This window comes from Toxorhynchites rutilus, chromosome 3 (assembly GCF_029784135.1).
Source record: "Toxorhynchites rutilus septentrionalis strain SRP chromosome 3, ASM2978413v1, whole genome shotgun sequence".
Taxonomy (NCBI): Eukaryota; Metazoa; Arthropoda; class Insecta; order Diptera; family Culicidae; genus Toxorhynchites; species Toxorhynchites rutilus.
In genome coordinates this window covers 127,389,457-127,413,734 of record NC_073746.1, presented here as the reverse complement: position 1 = coordinate 127,413,734, position 24,278 = coordinate 127,389,457, and the positions used below count along the sequence as shown (strand labels likewise).

The window sequence follows — 24,278 nt, the reverse complement described above, 5'->3', positions numbered from 1 at the left end:
GATCATCTTCAGAACACGACGTGTTTGAGTAGAGTCAACCTTTTTTTTTATACGTTGGCATCCATCCAGAAAGATCTACTTTGGATTAAATCCATCTAGTTGAATTACAACCAACCATCTAGGACACGTTCCAGTTTTCTGTCCACTCCAAGGATAGTTTCCGCGGCTAAGATCCGGAACACCCCTTGTTAGTAAATGGTTAAAATTCATGAAAACTTTAAGTGTTTCTATTTTCCCATACATTTGTTCTGTCCATTTGAGTGCTTTCCCGAACAGAGCTATCAATAACGAGCAACTTATCGACGACCAACGGAGGGGAAATCGTAGGATTTTAAGTCTCCGTGAACAAAGGAAAAGTAGAAGAATGAAGGGGAATACTTGCCTAGAGTATAAACAGTGGATCTCGCTGAGGCAAACTTTCACTCGGCATCGGACTGTTGAATAATCCAGTTCACTATGCTTTCGCTGCGCTTCGATCTAAGATTGGACCCCACCAGTGGCATCCCAACTTGGAAATCGTCGTTTAATTTTTCTGTTCGTTTTTCGCGTTATTCGTATCGTGTGTTTTTCTTTCCGCGTCATAAATTGGACGCTTCGCGTAGTGTGCGATGAGCAAGAAGAAGAGGAAGGCAGGCTCGAGCCCTGCAAAAAACGAACGCATTGCCAGGGGCAATAAAAGTTCGAGGTAAGCGTCATCTAATGATGCACGCGGTGTTGGTGCAGTGAAAAGCGCTCGCACTGAACCGAGCCTTCGCGAATGTGACACCGCACCGAACAACAGCGAAGTAGGCGATTTCGGCGCGTCGGTCGAAAATGTAAACGCCCATGCAGCAATCAAAATCAAGCTCCCTCCGCTGGTGGTGAAGGCGGTCGCTCTTGACAAACTCATCAGCGAATTCGTATCGATGGGTGTTACACACCTCCACTAAGGGAGACAGATGCGCTTATCTCGAGCATAAGAAAGTAATGCAACTCTTTTCGAGGCCAGTAATATTAACAGAAGCGTTTCTTTTGAGAATAGCGCAAAATGATGAGAAATGTTTATATTGCTAGAAGTTTCAAGCCACCAATGTATGGCTCCGTATGCATGCTATGGTGAACTCTTGTTTGGCGCTTGGTTTACGCTTAGTTTGTACGAACGATATCTAGAGGTGCGATTCCTTTGAGGCAATACTAAATAACATGTAGCATGATATTTGATACTTGCAAGTGTTGTCATTGTTGTTGTTTACATGCGGTGCCAAAGATATATTGATGTAGTTATAAGATATGGAAAGTGGTGCTGCAATGGTGCAACATGTATATAATCGACTGTAGCCGAGTCTATGTCAATTTCGAAAAAGGCCACCGGAATAGCTTTTGAGGTAAATTTTCAATGCATTGACATGAAATAAATTGCGACATAGGATTGTTTTGCGAGGGCAAGAATGAATCATCAATCAATTATCGTCAACTGATTCTACAATGAAAAAATCATTTCAGAGATTATTCTACTAAGCTACTAGAATACGCTGCGTAGAACTACTAAGCAGTTGTTTCTAAAATTTCACAGCATTATAGAATAATATCTGAAGGTATAAACAAGCGACTTATATAAAATAACAGCGTAGTTCTACGTCAACAATGCGGTCGTATCTTGGACACAACCTCCTATAATTTTTCCAAAGTAGTGTTTATGTATGTATTTCTGCTCTCTGTTTTTTTAGCGAATACGCATATGAAACAAACATAGAGATGCTCCATTATTTTTCTTTATCTCGACACTGCTTGGAAAATATTTGTTTCATATTTAATGTTTCTATGTTCTTCTTCACACTGTCACGCTGTTCGCTACTTTTTACATGCTGCGTGGAAGGGTTTTTAACACGTTGAGTACCACGGTTTTCTAGCGATTGGATGGACATTTTTAAACGTACTAGGACCATCGTTTCATATCGTAGTGGAAAGTATGTTCGTTCGAAAGGGAATGGTTATGAGCTTATTTTATTTACCTTTATTATCATATGTTATACTGTCATTCATCGGTGACTGACGTGGCAGTCAACGTGTTAACAGCTCTTTGAACGTAGGATTTCAATGTTTAAGTATTAAAGGTTTATGGATTTTATTCCAATATATTGCAGAGGAGATCTTTCCAGGCCTCCCTATATTCCCTACGAAACGTATTTGACTTTTGAGTTTTCGTTTCGTCGAGTAGTTGTTTTCGCGCTTACAAAATCAAATTACTTCCGGAGTTCCGGTTTTATTGCAGAGAAGACCTTTTCAGGTTATTTTTTAGTATTTTCAGCCGCTACAAAATTCATTTGATTTCTGATTGTTCGTTTCGTCGAACAAAGGAGACCTTTTCAGGTTACCCTTCAATATCGTTAGCCGCTACAAAATCTATTTGATTTTCCAGTTTTCGTTTCGTTCAGTAGAAAATTCGTTTCGCGCTTACGAGATCCTATTGCAGAGGAGAGCTTTTCAGGTCACCTTTTTTATATTATATCGCTACGAAATGCGTTTGATTTTCGCGTTTTTAGAATCACATCACTTACCACAGTGAATCCAGATTTTTCTCAACCATTCCCACTAACAACTATCCCTTCCATGATAAACGCTCCCTTTCCCTGGTGACTGTAAGGACGTGGCCGGCGTCGTTATTGACCATTTAAAGCTCGAATCACCGAAAATTGCACAACGAGAATGATTTGCTAGTCCCAAGCGTCATTCTGTGTGTTCTTTGTGCCATTTGGTTAGTTCAGGTCAATTACGGAGAGCAACTACGAATTGTACAGTCTACCCAAGCTCAAGCTCAAGCTCAACTTCTTCGCTACCTGCGCCACTTTGCACTTCCGTTCCGCTTCTTATCTGCATTTTCATGATTGGACTTCTTGAGATCTTCGACGTAACACTCGTGAGAGCTCTTTGCATATTGCATGAGACTTTTATTTCACCTCTGGTCATTTTGGTTTACAGTCAAACATTCTATATTCACGGAGACACCTCGCTCCGATGTAGCATTGCCATTCGATAGAATGAGGATCCCTTTGACTAAATCAAACAAATTTGTATATTCTTTTCCCACTGCGCCTATGAGTTTCACCCATGTTTTGTCCAAACGTTCTTCTTTTCGACTATAGTTTTACCACTGGTACTCTCTTTCTTCACGAGATGTTTAAGAGCGAAATTCATGCGCTTTTTGCAACATCAGGATAGTTTGCAATAACTGCTGGTGCGACACAAGAAATATTTCGTGTCACGGAATATGACAAAGGTGATTGTTCCTTCATTTTTGGGAGAAATATTTTGTAGTGCTCTTTACAGTTCTGTCGAAAAATCTAGATATTTTCTCAGAGACTCGATTTTTCTCCACAACACTTTTGATGGCAGCTTTCACAGCGAATCCCAATTTCATTTTAGTTGCTGGCAGAAAGATTGACGTTTATGAGGGACTTCAAATTTTCCTTTCAAAAGTGCAAGAAAATGGATAAATCCATTACTGGTTTGATAAGGTATGTCAGTTCGGAGAGAAGCAAAGGTGACATAACCTCGTCACTCTGAAAATTCGTCAAAAATGGTTGTACTGCAGCAGCTAATGTTAAGAAAAAGCTTGATTTTGCCTTCAATCAATTTATCCTCAACAGCCTCTGCAATTACTCTAAAGATACTGGCTGTGAAAACAGCAGCAAAGCTCCTACGGAAATCTGGATGTGCATCTTTGTACTTATGTTCCTTTTGTGCTTAGACTGCGGCTACGTAGGTTTTAAGGTACGGCAGCATGTCCATGGCTATTTCTGCCACCGATCCATCTTACTCCACAAAACTTCAGGGGGAACTTCCAGAACGGTCCAGAAGTTGACGAGTACTTCGCACATCTTAACGGAACGATTCAAAACGGGCTGCACAAGCACTGAAGGAATTCATCAATTTTTCAACCAGTCTTTTTAATTCCTTCTTTGAATGAATTGTGTACAACATGCAAACCGCAGCTACCTATATTCGTGAACTCGTAGTTTTAGGTGCCTCGGATTTCACGGATTTCTTCATTCAATTAACATGGGGACCGTCCAAGCTAAGCCAATGTACCTTGATTCCACCGTTCCTTTCGCTGTAAACGAATGCAATTTTCAAGTAAACGAAGAGTGCCATTCAGAAAGTATGGCGCAATACCCTATGTGACCAGGTAGCTCATTTTAGTTCTGCTGAGCTGCATCTTTGGTACCATTTCACTTTCCGGAATCATATGCGGAAAGAGCTAGAACAGTAGAGGGTTAAGGTCATGGGTTCAGGTCTACCGCTTGCTGAGAAAGATTGCCCAAATGAGCTCACGACCTGACTAGTGTCTGTATTTGCGTTTCAGCGGGAATGGACAAATTACAGTTGTTTTCAACTGTACCTACGACTGCGATTTTCATTGCATTTTCTTTGGCAGCGACTATTTTCATTTTTATTAGTTTTAGTAATTTATTTCTTAATACTCATGTTTTTCAACAGCCTGAATTTCAAATTAATCAATTTAAAAATTTATATAAATTTATTTTATTGGGTTTGTGAAACTCTGACTCTAGACGGGACTCGAGAATCGACGAAAACTCCGTTGACTCTCTGATTGTAGATCAATTTATATAAAACATACAAGTGACGAATTTCATGCCAACTCGACAGGCCGTTGGCAGCACCATCTCAGATATCAGCGAAACGTCGTGGACGTAAACACATGGGTCTTTTAAGCAACTTTGCATACTTGAAATATTCGAAAAAAAAATAGACTAGTTTTTGGAAAGGACCAAACAATTTTTAAACTTTTTTAAATTTTTTAATTATATCGAAGTTCCCCTGTACCACTCCATTCAGCCGGTAAAGAGATATTAACATAAGTTTTCGCCAGAAAAACTTTTTCCCTGTAAAAGTGCCCATCTTCCGATGTATGGGTGACTTGTTAGAAATTGTATGGGCTATTCACATCAATTTTTGACGTAGGCCTACGTCTTATATTAGGGGTGCCAAATCAGAAAATAGGTCACGTTTTTATGAAATAAAGTTAATGTTAATAACTATTTTTGCTGCGAACGGATTTTAACGATTTGATACCAATCGAATCAGAAATTTTGTAAGATTGGTTTGATATGCTATACATTACAATGCCATAGTCTGTACAGGGAAACTTCGATATAACGTACCCTCGTTATAGCTTACCCTCGATATTACGTACACATTTCCAAAGTGTAAAGGAAAAAAAATTTCAATATTTTTTTTCCTGATAGAACGATGAATTATCTGTATTGTGATGCTAAAACAAGTTTTGTACCTTCAATCAATCCCGAAATACAGCTGGTTTTGTGAATCCAGATTCTAAATGAATCAAGCTTCAATCAACAGTACGAAGGGAAACATCATAAGAAAGGCTGGCTTCGTCTTCTGATTGAAGTTGTTCATTAACTTTACTAAAACAGCAACACAATAATGTATTATAGACTACGTTTGTGAGTACTTTATTATGCTTCGATATAACGTACAATTCGATACAACGTACAATTTTGAAAGTGAAATGTACGTTATATCGAAGTTTACCTGTATATGGTTCAAATTGATGAAAATTGGAAGCATTCCCCTTTCCCCATACATTTGTTCTGTCCTCTAACGAGCAAGTTATGCAGCCACTAGAATAGAAACAGTCGGAGACGAATGAATCGTTGAATTTAAAGTCTCCGTAAATAGATGAATAGATGATAGATGATCTTCTCTGAGGAAAACTCTCAGAATCTTTCTGTGCCCCAAACAACAAAGGTCGCTCATTCTACTCGTTTTGTGTTTTATGTTCCCCCTCGAGCTGTGAACGCTTGATGTTTATCGCTGCAACGGTGTGCATCTGTTAGACGCGTGTTTGAAGCTTGTTGAATTGCGATGCACGGTTCGGTTCGGTTTTTGATTATAGAGACTTTAAGCATTTTCAGTTCATTCGTCTCTACCTCTCTAGAAAGGCCCTATGAAAACTTTACTCTACACCTGCACTACACCTCCACCCTCATTGCCTTGAGAAAGGCACTCGATCCCTCGTTGTTCAGCTCGTCCAGCAACGATGTTGTCCCTGGCATGGAAGATGTATCTCGTTGAATACTCAGTGCAATGCGTGCATTGATATAAAGAAACAAATTGCGACATATAACAAATTCGTGTGTTGTTCTCGCAAAGGCAAGAAAGAGTCGTTGCTTCTACAAATGATCCTACAAAACCACGCAAGCCATTGAACGTTTTCAGAGTTCCCGGAACTTTTTACTGAAGAGTTATTTATGAACTTTCGACGTATTCGCAAATAATATCCGAAATAATAAACCAACAAATTTCAAAAAAAAAAAAAGATTGCGTAGTCCTACGTCCTAAGCGGTCGTGTCTTGGATACAACCTCTCGATTTTTTTTCAAAATTTTAAAAAACATGTTTTCGAGAAAAAAAAATTATTTTCAATTTTTTTTCTTTTTTTTTAATTTGTTTGATATTCTTTTAATGAAAGCATGACTTCACTACATTTCATTCCTCGACTAAAATTTGGTAGGTCCAAAAGATTCGGGTGAAATTTTTTTTGAAAATTTGATTTTTTTCAACTTTTTTTCGAAAAATCTTAATTTAAAAACTATGAGATCTACAAAATGTTGGGTAAAGAATGAAATGTATGAAATTATTAGGGTTTTCATTAAAAAATATGAAACAAATTCAATGAAAAAAAAATTTTGAAAATTAAAATTTATGTTTCTCGAAAATATTTGTTTTTAATTTAAAACAAAATATGTATAAGTAATTCTTACAATTTCCAATAAGTCACCCATACATCGGAGAAAGAGTACCTTTGTTTTCTTTGAAAAACTACTATTAATGTTTAACTCGTAACATTTTTATGTGTAAATTATCGTTATTTACATGATTTAGAAACATGTCAAGAACATAGCAATCGCGAGAATTTAGACACAAAAATGTTACGAATAAAACAAAACATTGTTTTCCAGAAACTATAAAAGATCGTCGTCTTCGACGAACGATCATCTATATTATATATATAAAAATCTCATGTCACGATGTTCGTGGTCGAACTCCTCCGAAACGGCTCGACCGATAATCATGGAATTATACACAAAAAATTTGGTAGGGGTGAGAATAGGACGTAAACTATGTATGATACCGTTAGGGTATCTGCAGAAAAAATAATAGTTTTTCGAAATAACTATTTTTTGTATTTTTTTTTTTTTTTGACGTAGGATTACGACTTTCGGGAACATATGGGGTACAAATTGAAAACCAAAAATCGAGCACATCGTGAAAATTGTCCAATTTCAAACGCTTATTGCTCAGTCATTTAATGATGGATTGATGAGATTTTTGCGTCAATCAATTTCGACACTCCATAGCAATTGTTTACTTTGAATGAAACAATATATGTCACGAAACTAACTATCGAACAATTGAAAAATCTCAACCCCTATCCTAACGGAAATACCCACTTCTGATTGGTCGAAATTGACGACACATGTGGCGGTTGTGTTAAAATGACTTGAAATATGAAACGATTTTTTGACGTAGAACTACGTCTTTCATTAAGGGTGTCAAATCAGAAAACAGGTCACGTTTTTATGAAATAAAGTTAACGTTAATAACTATTTTTGCCGCGAACGGATTTTGGCGATTCTCATACTAAACGAATCGGAAATTCCGTAAGATTTGTTTAATATGATATACATTGGAATTTCCTGGTTTGTAAATGGTTAAAATTCATGAAAACTTGAGGCGTTTCCATTTTCCCATACATTTGTTCTGTCCATTTGTGTGCTTTCCCGAACAGACCTGTCAATAACGAGCAACTTATCGACGACCAACGGAGGGGAAATCGTAGGATTCAAAGTCCCCATGAACAAAGGAAAAGTCGAAGAATGAAGGGGAATACTTGCCTAGAGTATAAACAGTGGATCTCGCTGAGGCAAACTTTCATTCGGCATCGGACTATTGAGCAATCCAGTTCACTTTGCTTTCGCTGCGCTTCGATCTAAGATTGGACCCCACCAGTGTTAATCCGACTTGGATATCGTCGTTTGGTTTTTCTGTTCGTTTTTCACGTTATTCGTATCGTGTGTTTTTCTTTCCGCGTCATAAATTGGACGCTTCGCGTAGTGTATGATGAGCAAGAAGAAGGAGAAGGCAGGCTCGAGCCCTGCAAAAAACGAACGCATTGTCAGGGGCAATAATATTTCGAGGCAAGCGTCATCCAATGATGCCCGCGATGTTGGTGCAGTGAAAAGCCCCGCTGGTGGTGAAGGTCGCTCTTGACAAACTCATCAGCGAATTCGCATCGATGGGTGTTACAGCAGAGTACAAGCTGTGTGGCATAATTCAGTCTTTTTCCAAGCAGTTAACATTGTTTGTTTCCGTCATCATAAGGTTGGGCGTCACAAAAAAAATTTGGGGAATACCAAGCATCTTGAATGTCTTACTGGAATGTTATAAGTTATTTGGGTTCGCGTGCCAGTTGCAAAACTGCCTTCAGCTAGGATTGCATTTGCGCTATGAAGCATTGCTACTGTTTTCGAGGTTGTTATTAACAAAAAGAGTTTATTTCGCTTGTTTAGTCACCGAGAAAGTAAATGTCGTCCTGGAATTTTGTATGTGGTTTCGCTTGCTAGTAGCAAAACTTCCTCCACTAAGGGTGATAGCTGCGCTTCTTTCGAGCATGAGAAAGAAATACAACTTTTTTCGAGGCCAGTAATATTAACAGAAGCGTTTCTTTTGAGAATAGCGCAAAATGATGAGAAGTGTTTTATATTCCTAGTACTTTCAAGCCATCAATGTATGGCTCTGTATGCATGCTATGGCGAACGTTTGTTTGGCGCTCGGTTTACGTTGTACGAACGATACCTAGAGGTGCGATTCCTTTAAGGCAATACTAAAAAACATTTAGCGTGATATTTGATACTTGCAAGTGTTGTCATTGTTGTTGTTTCCACGCGGTGCCAAAGATATATTGATGTAGTTATGGGATGTGGAATAATGGTGCTGGTGCAACATGTATATAATCGAGTCTAGCCGAGTCTATGTCAATTGCGAAAAAGGCCAAAAAAAAGATAAGCGTTCGAGGTAAATTTTCATTGCATTGACATGAAATAAGTTGCGACTTACGATCAGCTAGTGTATTGTTTTGCGAGGGCAAGAATGAATCATCAATCAATTATCGTCAACAAATTCTACAATGAAAAAACCATTTCAGAGATTATTCTACTAAGCAGTTAGTTCTAAAATTTCACAGCATTATAGAATAATATCCGAAGGTATGAATAAGCGACTTATATAGAATAACAGCGTAGTTCTACGTCAACAATGCGGTCGTATCTTGGACACAACCTCCTATAATTTTTTTCTCCCAAGGAAAATTCATGCGACGAGAAAAATTGGGAAAATGGAGAAGATCCGTGTCCCGTTGGGCTTAAAGCGAAAATGAAAATGGTTTGAATAAACACTCAGAAAGTAAGAATTATAAATGAAATTATCTTTTCCATTTCAAATAAAGAACTATAATAAGATAACACTTTTTTTCTGGTGAGGAAAATCGATAATTGTGTTCGATAATAATAATTATCTTATATTAAATGTAGTGATGAGTTTTTTTCTTTTCTCATTTTATCCATACATAACACAGTAGCCATCTCGTTCAGGGCCACAGAGGGCGGCTTTCATCATATATCATACCACTTTGGCATCTTCTATCGTGATACGCACCATCCAATGACTAATCACCATCCTAGAGTGAAAAAAACAATACCTGACAACCAGACAAAACGGCCCTTTTTCGAGCCACCATAGTTTACCAGAGTTTACCATTGTGATTCTTCAAACATATCATATAACAACAGGTAACCTAACGGAATCCTACGTCAACTATGTGGTCGTGTCTTGGACACAACCCTCCTGTGACTTTTTTTCTTAAATTTGGCACAAAAATACATGTAACCTCAAAGGTTTACCCGCGTCACCTATTTTAAATCGCGATTTTAATATTTCGGTATAAACAACATCCATTCATGTCGTTCGTCGTTCGTTTTTCAAACAGAACAGAATTTACGATGCTAAATGACAGATTTCACTACATCCGCTCCTTCGAACTTTCGTCCACACATGCTCCAATAACCTCGATTCGACTAAAGCCATTCACATTGCCCGTGAGCAGGAAACTTTTGACGTAGGATTAAGTCTTTCAGGAACATATTGGGGTACAAATTGAAAATCGAAAATCGAGCACATCGTGAAAATTGTCCAATTTCAAACGCTTATTGCTCAGCCATTTCATGATGGATTGATGAAATTTTTGCGTCAATCGATTTCGGCACTTCATAACAATTTTTTATATCGAAGAAAATAATATATGTCATGAAACTAACTATCGAACAATTGAAAAATCTCAACCCCTATCCTAACGGAAATACCCACTTCTGATTGGTCGAAATTGATGACACATGCGGCGGGTCCCTAACATAGACATCAAAACCAAGCTGCCTGGGGGAAATCGGCATTGCAAATACATGGCAGTAGGGGGAGCTTTTGTTCCTATCGAAATGTATTCCATAACAGAGACATCAAAACCAAGCTGTCTGAGGGAAATCGGCATTACAAATACATGAAAGTGGGGGGAGCTTTTGTTCCCACCGAAATATGTTCCCTAACAGAGATATCAAAACTAAGCTGCCTGGGGGAAAACGGCATTGCAAATACATAAAAGTAGGGGAACTTTTGTTACTACCGAAATGTGTTCTCTAACAAAGACATTAAAACCAAATCATTATCAAAGAGTTTAACGATATAATTCTTCAAACATATCCAAAATCAACAGATAGCCTAACGGAATCCTACGTCAACTAAGCGGTCGTGTCTCGGACACAACCCTCCTTTGACTTTTATGAATAAGCATAATCAATTATTGAAATTCTTCATATCATTCGGGTTGCTAGGTGACACTCACGCTATTGTCATCAATATAAAAAACCGGCTGGAGAACACGTGTGCATATGTAATGTACATCAGAGAGGTAGAGAACTAACGATTGCGATTCTAGACAATCAACAGAAGTGGCGTGACGAAAAATACACTCACTTTTCAAGATGCTATCATGAGCAACGCTGACACAGCTTTTGCCATTGCCAGACCATGCATTGCATGCATGCTTTGTCAGTACGTGTGTTCAAACGAGGAAAGGATGTTTTTAATCAGCTTCATTACAACATTATACGTGTTCGGTCTCACACCTTGTTGGATGTATTCGACAATCTGGGGACAAATATTGAACGAAAATTGTCTCTGATAATGATTTTCCATTATGGATAAGGTTTTGGCGGGAATACAAGAGGATTTGTAGAAAAATAGTTAAAAGTTACGGTCAGGACTATGTCTTCTAAATCGCTTTCGGGTCGCCAATGACAGAATATGGGTTACTGTTCGATATTGTTACCACAAACATGTTTCATGGCCCGGCGGTGATCTAAAACTTTTATCGCCTTGCATGGCAGACGGAAAATGTATGAAGCGTTGCCTTAAAGAGTTCACTAACGACACGATCGCGAGCGTAGGTGAATGTTCAATTTATCGGCGAAGAAATATTGATAATGGCGGAGAACCATTCACGAATACAGTAGAGTCCCGATTATCCGCGATGTTTCTCAATCAACCATAGTAAGTTGCACTTTTAGATTTGTTTTTTCCAAATTTTTGTCTCGAAGCGTTTGAGAACGGCGTGCAATAAATTGGAAAGTACATTTTTCACCATAGACCCTATGGTGAACCACATAGAAGTTCAAAAAAATTACCTAGCCAGGCCCTTTATATTGACTTTCACTTCATTCTTCGGTATGTCGAACACAAGAGTCACAAAAATTTCACGTTTGTGTAGATCGTTGAAATATTTAAACATATGTACTTACAATACATTAGTTATTTTTATTCAACAACCAACATATTCACTAGAAATACTTTTGATGGCGGAACAACGTTTGCCGGGTCAGCTAGTATTTTAATAAGATCTAAAACTTTGTCGAATACACTATATCGTTATCTTGACTTTTAACTAAATTAGGATTGGTTGTAATTTTTTCAAAAAAAACATGAAAAGGTTGTTATTAAACAAACTTTTTCCCTATAAAAGTGCCTATTTTCCGATGTATGGATGACTTGTTGGAAATTGTAAGGGGTAATTATATTGAGAATTTAAAAAATACGTTTTTGAGAAAAAATGAGTTTTAATTTGTATAAATTTACCCTTTTCAAAAAGTAGTTAAATTTTTTTCTAAAATTTCAAGTATGCAAAGTTGCTTAAATGACTCATGTCTTTACACTCACAACGTTTCACTGACATCGAATATGGTGCTGCCAACTCCTAAGACAAGTTGGCATGAAATTCGTCAATGTAAATAATGGGCCCTATTATAGAAATCGAATCGAGGATTCGATACAATCACTATCGCTATCACACCGAGTAAAATCTGGAATTATAGAAATCGAGGAAAACAGCTCGATTTGTTACTCTGCTCGACTGTCAGTGGCGTTGCAGAAATATTTTTAAACGAGTTTGAAATGTTTCACAAAGGAAAATATCAGGGACGCATATCAAAACAAAATAATTCTCTGAAGATATACAACAAGTGAACCAAACAACTCGAAAAGTTCTGACACTTGCATCGATAGCTATCACTCGCTCGGTGCTATCGAATTGCTCGATTTCTATAATAGAAAAACAGAGCTAACGAGCAAAATTCTTATCGCCTCGATTTCTATAATAGGGCCCAATAATTCTATTTGAATAAAACATTTAATATTTAAATAATAATTAAATGTATTAATTCTTTTGATTTTCCTGGTTCTGAATGAAAACTCCTGGTTATTTCCTGGTTTATTCTGATGAAAAATATCTCATGTTTTCCTGGTCGAGTTGCCACCCTGTATACAGAAAATTTCTTATCTAAGTAAATAGGTGATACTTACTTGTTGACTCCACTGCACCATACAATTCCTCCAGGGTACGGCTTAAACTTGCCTTCAAATTTGACTTTCCTATTTTTTCTGTAATCAAACAAAAGTCCGTTTGTGGCTTGAAAAATACCCGACTGATTCAAGCTATACGGACTCAGCAACACACTGTGAATCAACTCCGTGTTCCATCGCTTCCACAATGCCCTCTCAACTGCTTCTTTATTGTAATCGGTTCCGTCACAGAAAACGATAGATCTTAAATAAATTGGTTGTTCCAAAAGCATCATCAACAAAGAACCTTGAACACCGAGTATATTCCAACGTATCATTTTGTCACTACATGATACCGATAGGGTGCGCACTCCCTTTCCTGGCTTGGTGCGAATCATACCCAGATCCTGCGCCATTAAATCGTTGCTTGTACAGCTCAAAAGTTTTCCTCCGGTCATACCATCTGCAGTGTTCAAAATTTGTCCTGCCTCACTAGATTCACATTTCATTCTTTTAGCCGTGGGTTCTTGTTTCAAATCCGATTGTTCATATATACTCGCATCACCGCAAGGACTGTGCGTCGTGAAAAAATGGAAACTAACCCCTTCTTTCAGAACAAACTTATTTGTCGCGTTGTTATATATTAAAGCACTCGTTTGATTGATTAAACTATTATTCATTTGCTGCATTAAATAACGCAGAAAGCCTCTCCTTGCCATAACTTCCGCATGGCTATCATTCAATACATCACCTTTTTCGCTCAATTCGTCAGATCCCAGACACTTTGTACCAGTTCCCATCGAAACAATTTCTATCTCTGAACCACCATCCACCAAAACAATCGCCGACAGAATCGTCCATTCGAATTCCAAATTAGGTTTCCCGGTTTTGGGTAAACGTTCGAATTTTTCAAGGCATGCCTCCGCAATTCTATTAGCTTGTTCCTGATTCATCATCATATTAGCTCTGAATAGAATAGAATAGAATTTATTGCGATAGTAACAACACCCCTTCTTAAAATAAAGTACGTTAGTAAGCTTGCTACGTCTAAAGGCACCGACTGATTGCAAAACCAGTATATTGTTAACACATTAAACAACGGTATCGGGATTCCAGGCAAATTTCGCCCCACTAGTTTCCTTGAGATGGTCCAACGATTTCATATCTTCCGGGGGAATCACAAAATCAAGCGCAATGTTTTCGTCAATATGCCCCTTCGAGCTGCCCTTTGGCAAAACACCAACGTTACGCTGTAGCCCCCAGCGTAACAGCACCTGCGCTGGCGATCGGTTGAGGCGAGCGGCAATGTCGGTCACCACTGGATCCTGTCTCAGTTCGGTGTAGTTAGACGTACCGAGAGAGGAGTACGCCTGCAGAAATATTCCCTCGGATCGGCACAGTTCGAGCAGCTCCAGCTGGAAGCAACGGGGATGCCACTCAACCTGGAAAGGGAATTAGGTAGTGTCGATTGAGTGAGAATGGTTTATATGCATTGAAATATATTCTGTAGCTATAACATGGAAAAAAGACGAGTGGTTAATATCGGGAACATAACCGAAGAGACGTAGGACTAAACCAAGGGCTGTCAATTCCAATAACTTATCGAATATCCGAGTAGTTTCCCTGTATCTATTAGCAAAATTACATCCCCAACGCTCCCAAAAACATCATTCCCCCACAAATAATTCACAAATTATACTGTTCATCATGTTTCACAGAACGGCCACAAAAATCCGAAATCGATTGTGTTGGTGATTCTCGATCCACTTCTAATTGAACCTAGCGCTGTCATCTTGATCCGCTTTTAATCCAAACCGGCGCGGTCGTCTCGATCCGCATCCAATTAAACCTCGCGCGGTCGTCTCGATCCGCTTTCAATTGAATCCAACGCGATCGCGTGGATCCGCTTTCAATTGAACCCAACGCAGTCGTCTCGATAAAGTGAGTACCAACACGGTATCTATAGTACAGTCAACACATTACCAAACAAGTGGGTGACCACTTTACCTCCACTACCCCTATATAGATTGATTTCTTACTTTCGGCTGTAACTTTCCAGCAAAATCGAATATCGAAAAATCATTTTAAGGCAACATTTCTAAGGGCATCTTCTTGAATGGCGATAACGTTCCAGTGGAACTTTTGCCTTCTCAACGCGTCATTTTCATTAGTAGTACTTGGTTAAGTGGTGAAGTAGCAAGCTCTAGAATACGCGTGACCACAGTGCAAGCCGGATGAATTTTCTTTGACGAAAAATCCCCCGGCCAGAACGGGAATCGAACACGAACCCCCAGAATGATAGTGTGGAACGCTAACCACTCGGCCACGGAAGCACACTTTCTGAGGGCATAAGCTTCCCAAAAATGCGAAAAAAAAAATCGTTTTTCCGATCTTCCAGACCGGGGTCCCCCTCTTAATAAAAATTACATTGGTTTTCGTATAAAACACCTAAAGGCAGGTTTAGAGCTCCCGTGAACCTGAACGTGAACAAACACTTTTGACGTAGGACTACGTCTTTCATTTCTATACCGGGGTGTAAAATCAATGTTTCGAAAACGAAAGCGTTACGCCGGAGACCGAGATTTTGAGCGTTAATAGCTCCTAAACAACTGAACGAAATGGTATGATAAATACTTCATTCGAAAGATAAAATGTCTACGCGTTCTATACTTGTTACTTTTTGATCCAAAAACTTGTTTCAATAGTCTTAAAATTGCTTTCAAAACAGGCTATTGAAATCACCAATCGTGTATAAGCGAGCGCCGCTCGGAAATCCACTCAGTTCTAATTGAACAGCGATTGGAGCATGTTGTCGCTGTTGTGGTGAAGCTCTTCGTTTATCATGAAAGCGCGGATGAACGGTGTCACCGGTGTGCACCCTAGGCCAGAAGGGAATCCATCAGGAGGAGAGTGATGCCACAAACGGTTCCCCGGGGAGACATCGCTACACACACATACACGCGCGGAATTCTTTCCGTTTGGATGCCATTCAGCATTGAGAAAGTTCCGGAAAGATCTAATCATTTCTGGAAAATAATCTGCCAGTTCCTCTGGGAATTTAAAAATACATTCATGTGAAAGAGTTTATTTGAATGTTTTCTATCCATGTAACACTGTGACCAAATACATTTGGTTTTGTGATTTTTCAATCAATCGCAATTAACAGGATAGCTTCTGAAGATTATTCTTCCCCATCAGTAGGATATTTCCGTATCCAATATTGTATGCGCCCGCAATCGATTATTGCTCAGTCGCCGAAAGCTCTGAGAGTTCATTCCCCTCTAGTTTGCCTTCCAAATTGCCATCGTAAACCACACCTTCTCTCGATTCAATCACACACAAAAAGCATACTTAAGCGATATTCTGGTGGTGAGACACATTCATTTTTCGTGAGGACATCAACAAGACAACATCGTTGCCTAACGTGCTGAAGGAGGTGGACGGCGAAGGATCGACACATACACGCGCAGAATTCTTTCCGTTTGGATGCCATTCAGCATCGAGAAAGTTCCGGAAAGACCTAATCATTGCTGGAAAATGATCTGCCAGTTCCTCTGGGAATTTAAAAATACATTCATGTGAAAGAGTTTATTTGAATGTTTTCTATCCATGTAACACTGTGACCAAATATGTCCCAAGCAAGTGCTATTAACAGATGGTTATCGAATTAGCATTAACCACTGGTGGGCTTCCAGTATCGAGGAAAATGTGGAAATATCTAATCGTTGCTGGAAAATAATCTGCCAGTTCCCCTTGGAATTGAAAATTACATTCAAGCGAAAGAGTTTATTTTAATGTTTTCTATCCATAAAATATCCATATAATACATTTGGGTTTGTGATTTGTCAATCAAGTACAGTTAGCAGGTTAGCTTCTGAAGATTATTCTTCAGAACAAGGTTTTTCGTATCCTCTATTGGATGCATAAAACCTTGTGCCTCCAACGTAACGCTCTCGTTTTCGAAATCCCCCAAATATTCATTTATTCATTCATTCAGAATGGATTTAGATTCAACTTCAAACAAATGATCTCTAAATCAACGACAGTCCTACGTCACCCTTGCGGTTATACCATAGATATAACCCACTTCCTGTTTTTTGTTAATAATTCATCAGCCCATATATTAAACGCGAGGGATACATCTTGAAACGATAGGAAAAAAAGCATTTTCCAGTTAAAAAAATTTTTAAACACAATTCGTATTGATAGAAATGGATGAATGAATATAGACGTCAAAATATTCCCCCGTTCATGTTCACGTTCGAATATCCCAAAGCATTCTGAAAATTATTTCGCCGTGAACTGTAGAAAGATATGTTAAGCAACTTTCGAGTTTTCAGTGAAAATTTTCATATTGATACAATTCCATTCAATGGGATCTCTGCACGGGTCAAAAAACTTCGTCACTTCGGGTTGATTCGTGAACAACTGTATATTTTGTTCGAATTACTTTATTGAAGCTCGATGTTTATTTAAGACCGGCACCCCTTGAGTTTTACTAGAAAACTGTAATTAACTATGTTTTGACGTAGGACTACGTCTTTCATTTCTGTACCGGGGTGATTGTTCAAAATTTCGAAAACGAGAGAGTGATGCTGAATTTCAAAGAGTTATATGATTGTCACTTATCGATCCAAAAAATTGTTTCAATAGCTTAAAAATTCTGAATGCTTTTGTGGTGATCGGAATGTGTTCCCGAACACGAACGAAAAATCAAGGCACATGGAGAAATCGTCATAGCGAATACATTAGAGGTGGGCAAAACGGTTCACTTTAATGAACCGTTCAGTGACTAACCGTTAACTTAAGTGAATTAGTTCTTTTGAGCAGTTCACTCACTCTTTCGTACAGTAGAGGAATATGTCAAAGCAAGTATAAAAAATGAGGGATGTTATGTAGGACTGTTCATGTGGAGGCGGTCTGGCGTATTGGTAACATCCATGCCTCTCACGCATTGAAAGTCACTATAATACAGATAAAAAAGACTGTTCATTCATAAAATGCCGTTTTAATAATTATTCGTCCGAATTTTGTTAGAAATAACTTAGCACAATAGAAAATCCAACTATGATTTTGAAATTTTGATTTTGTTTGTATCGTCATTCATTATTTTCAGCACGAACTAGCTTTGTGCTGCATTGCTTATATGTATTGCAATAAATGCTATAACAAAACTGTACCCAAACCGCGAACGTCCATCTCAAAATTATCGAGCACAATATGATATAATATAAAACATATTTAATATCAACGACGCGAATTTTACTGTTTAACAAGACTGTTTAAATCTTTCCGCTTTCAACTGTATTTTCCAAGTGAGGTAGATTTGCATATCAACTTACTGAAATATTTACCCTGAACTCCAAAATATGAAATTAAAATTTTATTTGATAAGTAATCAAACAATCCAATTTAAAACCATCGTATCCTGAAATGTTGCGTTTTTTTTTATGAAAATGACAATACTGACATATTATTTTTGTTGTTTCATGGGGCTATCGTTTGTTTCCATTCGTTAGTTTATTTACGTTCTGAACTGGGTATACAGTTCATATGAAATGTTGCCCAGCAAAAAAGAACGACACTTCGTTCACTCTTTTTGGTGAACTAGTTCTTTTGATCAATTCAAGAACGGTTTGCCCATCTCTAGAACACATGCAGACTGTGATTTCTTTTACTCGTTCGAGCGAAGGAAGATTTGCGCATTTGGTTTCAGTGATGCAATCGTATCCAAGAGCATCAGTTTCTATTCCGCTTCCGCGTAGAGTGGTCATGAAAACTCTCGTATATTATTCTCACCAGATCAAAAGAGAATTATGGGCCTGATTACGAACATCACTTCACGGTGAAAAGGAAGTGAATTGTATACAAAGTTATTACGGCTGTCACCATGTGTGTAGAATCCGGAAGAGTTCATCCGTCGTGACAACTTTGATGAACTCGGTGTTATTTTGAATACCACGATACTGTCACGTCACGGGGAAAAACAAGTATATTTGTCACTTGTGTTTTAGATGGTGAAAGCTAGTCACGCAGAATGGAGTAAATTTAATGTCGGATTTATTTAGCTTTTTTGCTAACATTTTGAATCTTGTCTTGCTTTTAGAGAAAGAAAAGATAAACAAACAGCAATTTACCCGCTTGGTGGCATTTTTAGAACGAAATCCTGACGTATCCAGAGAACGTAAATTTGTTTATTTGGATTCGATAAATGCGCTATGGGATTTAATTGAGGACTAAAAATGTAGCTCCCGTAGACCGATTGAAACATGGCAAAAGGTCTAATTTCGATTGCCTTAAATGAATAGAAATTTTTTGTTTCTATTTTAAGGAGTCGACTAACAGAGAGTTGCAACCCCATAAAATGGCAATGGAGGCCACTGGTCCAAAACGATAATTATGATTGATTATGTTTAGAATTGATTTGTTGATATTTTGAATATAAAATAATAACTGTAATGTTTTTCCAACATTGCAGAGCTGGTTTTTGTAATTCAAATATTCGCAATTGGTGGACAAGACCCGAATCAGGACGATAGTTACATCGAATAAGGCCATTGATCTTTTGTTTTTACGTAATAGATATTTTCAACGATATTGTTTTGAAGACATACTTTGAATGAAAGAATATTTAAGTTTCAAATAAGAAAAAAAGAATCTATCATTGCAATGCTTTTAAATTAATAATTTTCAAATTATTCTCTAATTATTTTTCCATAATTTTGATATCCGTCTAAAGAACTAACGATCTAAAGATCTGAATCATTTTATGCTTTTGGCAAATTCCCTGAAACTCATCAGATGTTCCATATGAAAATTATGCTTCTGACCGACGTTACTGACCAGTTTCTGTTTAAATAATTATATCAAACCTCATGTCCCGTATATCAAATTATACGAGAATGGGTAGGATAAGAGGATTAAACTTCAGAATCCTATATGGAAGTAGCTCAGATTATACTGATCATGAGATGGATAAAATCGGGTTTATTCTGAGATATAGAAGATATTATTATTCATCAAAGTTGTGGGAACGGTTCTTGAAAAATGATTCTAACGTTAACCTATACTAAATTCTTCTCACTCTTCAAAGAGTAAGACAGAGCTGAGTACAAGAATATGCGAGATATCGATTATTAAACTCATGATAGTCATGCTTTATCTCTAGAGTAATTTATAGAAAGAGGAAATAAAACTAAAAATATGTTCAACAACTACATTATTCAAGAGCAACCAAGTATTCCTCCTCATCTTTGAACCAGCGTTTGATTCAGCAAACTAACGCACCAAGCAAATGATTCATGGAATGAGTCCGAATAGTTGGCGTTGAAATACCGAATCATATCGCAAACTTGTCAATCTAAAACATACGTTCAATTGAATGGAATATTATCTCATACACTTATTAATTTTACCTACACAACGTTCAAACCCCCGAAATTATGCAACTGACATGTCTCTTATAAACGGGAATGAACCCTTTCGCTTCACGAAGTTTATTTTTACACGTGACAATGATGATAGACACAAATAGATTAAGTGAAGTGTAAGTGACGTGAAAACGTTTGTGACAGTGATATTCGTGATCAGGCCCTATGTATTCAACTTCATCAGTTGCTTTTGCAAAACTACGCAAACCCAACGGTTCTTTTCTGAACCACCAACAAGTTCGAAATAGTTAAATTTCAAGTTGATAACAATTTCATACTTATACTCATCCACTCACACCCACTCAGCAATCCTTAGAAATATTCATTCATTCAATCATTGAGAATTGATTCAGATGCAATTTCAAACAAATGACTACTGAGCCAGCGGTAGTCCTACGTCTACCTTGCGGTTATATCACAGATATAACCCACTTCTAGTTTTTTAACACTGTACATGTTAGTATTTATTATTTTAGACGTTTCAAATCAAATCCAACCCACCGCGATTCGTCAAATGTTAAAATATTAATCAAAACAAACGCGAGTGCCGATGATGTGCAACCGGGTGTAATTTTTCGGTAGCGGAATTTAAGCTTTTATTCTTGAGCGAGGTTTCAAATCCTTTTTCGTTGTTCTACAGTTTGTCCCCTGGATTGTTAACTATCACGGGGATTCCAGTTGAGTTATGTTAAAGCAATGAATTGTTAGAAATATTCTTCTTAAAAAATGTATGCTGTTGGGGTAAGACCGTCACCCTTTGAATGGAGTAAGCCCGGCATGATTTCCAGTTAGTTGAAGGTTATTGGGACATATTTTCCTATTTCAGATGCCTCTCAGCTCCCAAGGAAATCGAATTGCGAGAGTGAGAAACCTCACTTGCAAAAGAGGCTATTGTTGGTGAAGTTCCTGTCCAACGTGCTTCCAAGACTTTGGAGTCCCCAGGTATACGTTTCAGGATCACGTTTTGTGAAAGGTGGTAAGCTCGAAACCAGGACCTCGATTCCATCGAGCTAGTAATTGAATTGAGGTGTGATTTCAGGTGCGGCATGATAGATTTGCCTAATATCAAATTCCTTTCTTTTCGATATTCCATGTTCACCGGAGCTTGTACCGACCATATCTCCGGAATCAGTTGAGCGATTCGAACCATATTCGATAGCAACATCTAGAATTAGAATACCTCCCATTTGGCGGTTGCCACATTCAAACTGGTTCACTGTCCTTCTACGTATAGTTGTCCCATGTTCCAAAATCAGCAACTGAGAAAAACGCAATCAAAGTTTTCTAGCATATTTGTCTACCAGAAGCTTTAAGCATTTCAGTTTAACAATACACCGGGTTTTTTATGAGCAGTAAACTATTGTCTAATGAAATGTGAAAAGTTCCCCCCACATGAATCAATTAAGCTTGATTACAAATTCAAAAATTCATGGTGGGACAGTTATGCCTAGAATATCAACATGGGACAATTGAACTTGATGTTTTAGAAATACTGGGAAAAACAACAAGTTTTTAGGTATTTTTCCGAAATATTATGCATAAAAACATCGTTTTATGAAGAATGGAGTGATCTGCAACACCTTTGCAGAATATAAATCACATTGTTATTAGACATTCGCTAACAAGGTGTACACTTGTTCTGTTAAACTTTTTTTTATTTGTTTGAGAATAAGCTCGCTCTTCCAAACCTGAAATGAGTGCATTAGCCCTGCTGAAAGCGTGACATTAAATTCTTGTACTTGAATCGATTTATTTATTATGGATCTACAAAAAATACATGGCGGGACAGTTATGCTTAGAATATCAACATGGAACAATTGAGCTTGATGTTGTTTTTTTAAATGCTGGGAACCAACAATAACTTTTTTTGTGTTTTTCCTGAACATTAGGCACAAAAACATCGTTTTATAAAAAAAGTGAAAATTGTCAAAAAGTAACATGGGACAACCATGCGCAGAACGGCAGTTCAGCTGGTGTCAAATATATTTATTGACACCAGCTGAACTGCCGTCAAATATATTTATTGAGGGTGCCGATGTTACCCCCATGGGGTGCCGTTTTCACCCGCACTGATTAGTGAACTCTGTTTTTATGTCAGCTTTGAAAACTATTACTTGCAAAATTGCCGTTCAAAAGCACTGATATTTATTATATCTCATGGAAAATAAACTTAACAATGATTCTGTGAGGGAAACATAACAATATGTGCCCTCCGATCTCACAAAACAATACATTCCCTGATGGGGCCAGGCTTACCCCCCGTTCCCCTACTGGTGAACTTTTCGTATGAACGTGAACGTGAACAAGAATATCCTATTCACCACGATTTTCTGGGTTATTTGTTCGCAGTGTAATTCACCCTAAAATGATCGTATTATTTCACCACCCAATGTTCACTTTCACGGGAACTCCTAAGTTCCTAATGAATTAATAACATCAAATACAAAATACAAAATAACATTGATTGTATCCTGATTCACATGTCAAGTGAATAGTCAGAAAAACGAAAAAAGAAGATTAACAAATGCAGGGAAGAGCAAATGAGCTGACTGAAAACAGGTTCTAATAATTGCTTGAACTCTGTGAATACATCTCTACAAAACGTAAATTGATCAAGAATCAATTGCGTGGAATGAAAATACTTATGTGTTCACAAGGGATCAAGAAGCGCTGGTATAGTTCAATCTCTACGCGCTGAATGTCGTCACGTGCACTGCAAATATCAAACCAATTTATGATGCTATATATCCAAGTACCTGATTAACAGCTGGTCGCACACCATTACAGTCAGCCAGCAGCTCTCTAATGTGCTTCACCGTGTAATTGGAAACGCCAATCGATCGACATTTGCCCTCGCGGTGCAGCTTCGTTAACACATTCCAGGTACACTTACGATACTTGATGTTGTCTGGATGTGATACTTGGAGGCCTGCGAAGAATACAATGAAGTGTCACTCCGAAGCAAACAAATAAATATGTTTGTTGAATAGAAAGACAAATTCAGCGCAGCATTTGGGTTGAATGGTTGAAAATTCCGCGACTGCTCGCTCGCTTACCGCTAACACCAGGCCAGTGGATCAGGTAGAGGTCAATATATTCAGTTTGTAAATTGGATAATGACTTCAATACGAGTTCTTCCACAAACCGTTCACCTTTGTTTACTTGGGATACTGGATAGAAGCAATAAGACAATAATTAGCCAAACCTCATGATTCGGGATGTGATTCACACTCACTCAGCTTGGAAGTGATGAAGATATCCTCACGTTTTAAATTGTACTTGGGAAGCAGCTTCTTCAGGGCGTTTCCAATATGATGTTCATTACCATAGACCACGGCAGTGTCTGTCGAAAATTTATAATTTCAATTTCAATGGTTACACTTCCAAGTGATTCTTACTAACCAATATGTCGGTAGCCGGCATTTAGGGCATAATCCAGAGTTTCGTAAATGAGTTCGCTACCCCGAATTTGATAGGTACCAACTATGAAAACGAACAAACAAGCATTTTTAGCACCGTCCGAATATATTGAAATGATTTTGACGCAAAATGAATGACATGTACAAAATGAGCTGTGTTAAAAATGACAAATTAACATGTATGAATAAGTGAATCATGTTCGTAATGAGATACAATTAGTCCTGAATGAAAAACTTACATCCAACCAGGGGAATAGAATATCCAGTGTTTAGTTTGAAAGCTAAATTCATGATTTAACACTATCGGGTCAATCGTGATTTATCCCGATAACAACAGATAATCAAAAGTGCAGCACTGAACACGAAACACGTTCAATCGAATGAAAACAAATGTAAACTGTCCTGAAACCACAATCTGTCAGTCTGCAGTGTTCGACGGTATGTAAATGATGCAATTTATATAT

At 37.9% G+C, this 24,278-nt stretch overlaps 2 protein-coding genes across 2 annotated transcripts in view; both read right to left on the bottom strand.

Annotated features, from left to right (window-relative positions):
• Positions 1-14,060, bottom strand: part of LOC129776457 (tRNA-specific adenosine deaminase 1) — a 22,166-nt gene extending 8,106 nt beyond the window's left edge. Inside the window, exon 1 of the mRNA XM_055782114.1 lies at positions 12,987-14,060. Within this exon, the coding sequence (XP_055638089.1) occupies positions 12,987-13,924 (938 nt within the window). The 5' untranslated portion in view covers positions 13,925-14,060. The remainder of the gene's footprint in view (positions 1-12,986) is intronic.
• Positions 13,937-24,278, bottom strand: LOC129776458 (uncharacterized). The gene is made up of 6 exons (XM_055782115.1): positions 24,054-24,278; positions 23,798-23,878; positions 23,631-23,738; positions 23,452-23,565; positions 23,152-23,324; positions 13,937-14,407 (listed from the first exon to the last, which is right to left on the bottom strand). The coding sequence occupies exons 1-6, from the start codon at positions 24,103-24,105 to the stop codon at positions 14,057-14,059; spliced, it is 879 nt and encodes a 292-aa protein (XP_055638090.1). The 5' UTR covers positions 24,106-24,278; the 3' UTR covers positions 13,937-14,056.

Bases quoted from the DNA above. Each gene is read 5' to 3' on its own strand.
- LOC129776458 (XM_055782115.1), bottom strand. From the start codon at position 24,105: ATGAATTTAGCTTTCAAACTAAACACTGGATATTCTATTCCCCTGGTT. The intron at 23,739-23,797 runs GTTAGTAAGAAT...AATTTTCGACAG, and splicing joins TGCCGGCTACCGACATATTG to ACACTGCCGTGGTCTATGGT. The intron at 23,566-23,630 runs GTGAGTGTGAAT...GCTTCTATCCAG, and splicing joins CTTCATCACTTCCAAGCTGA to TATCCCAAGTAAACAAAGGT.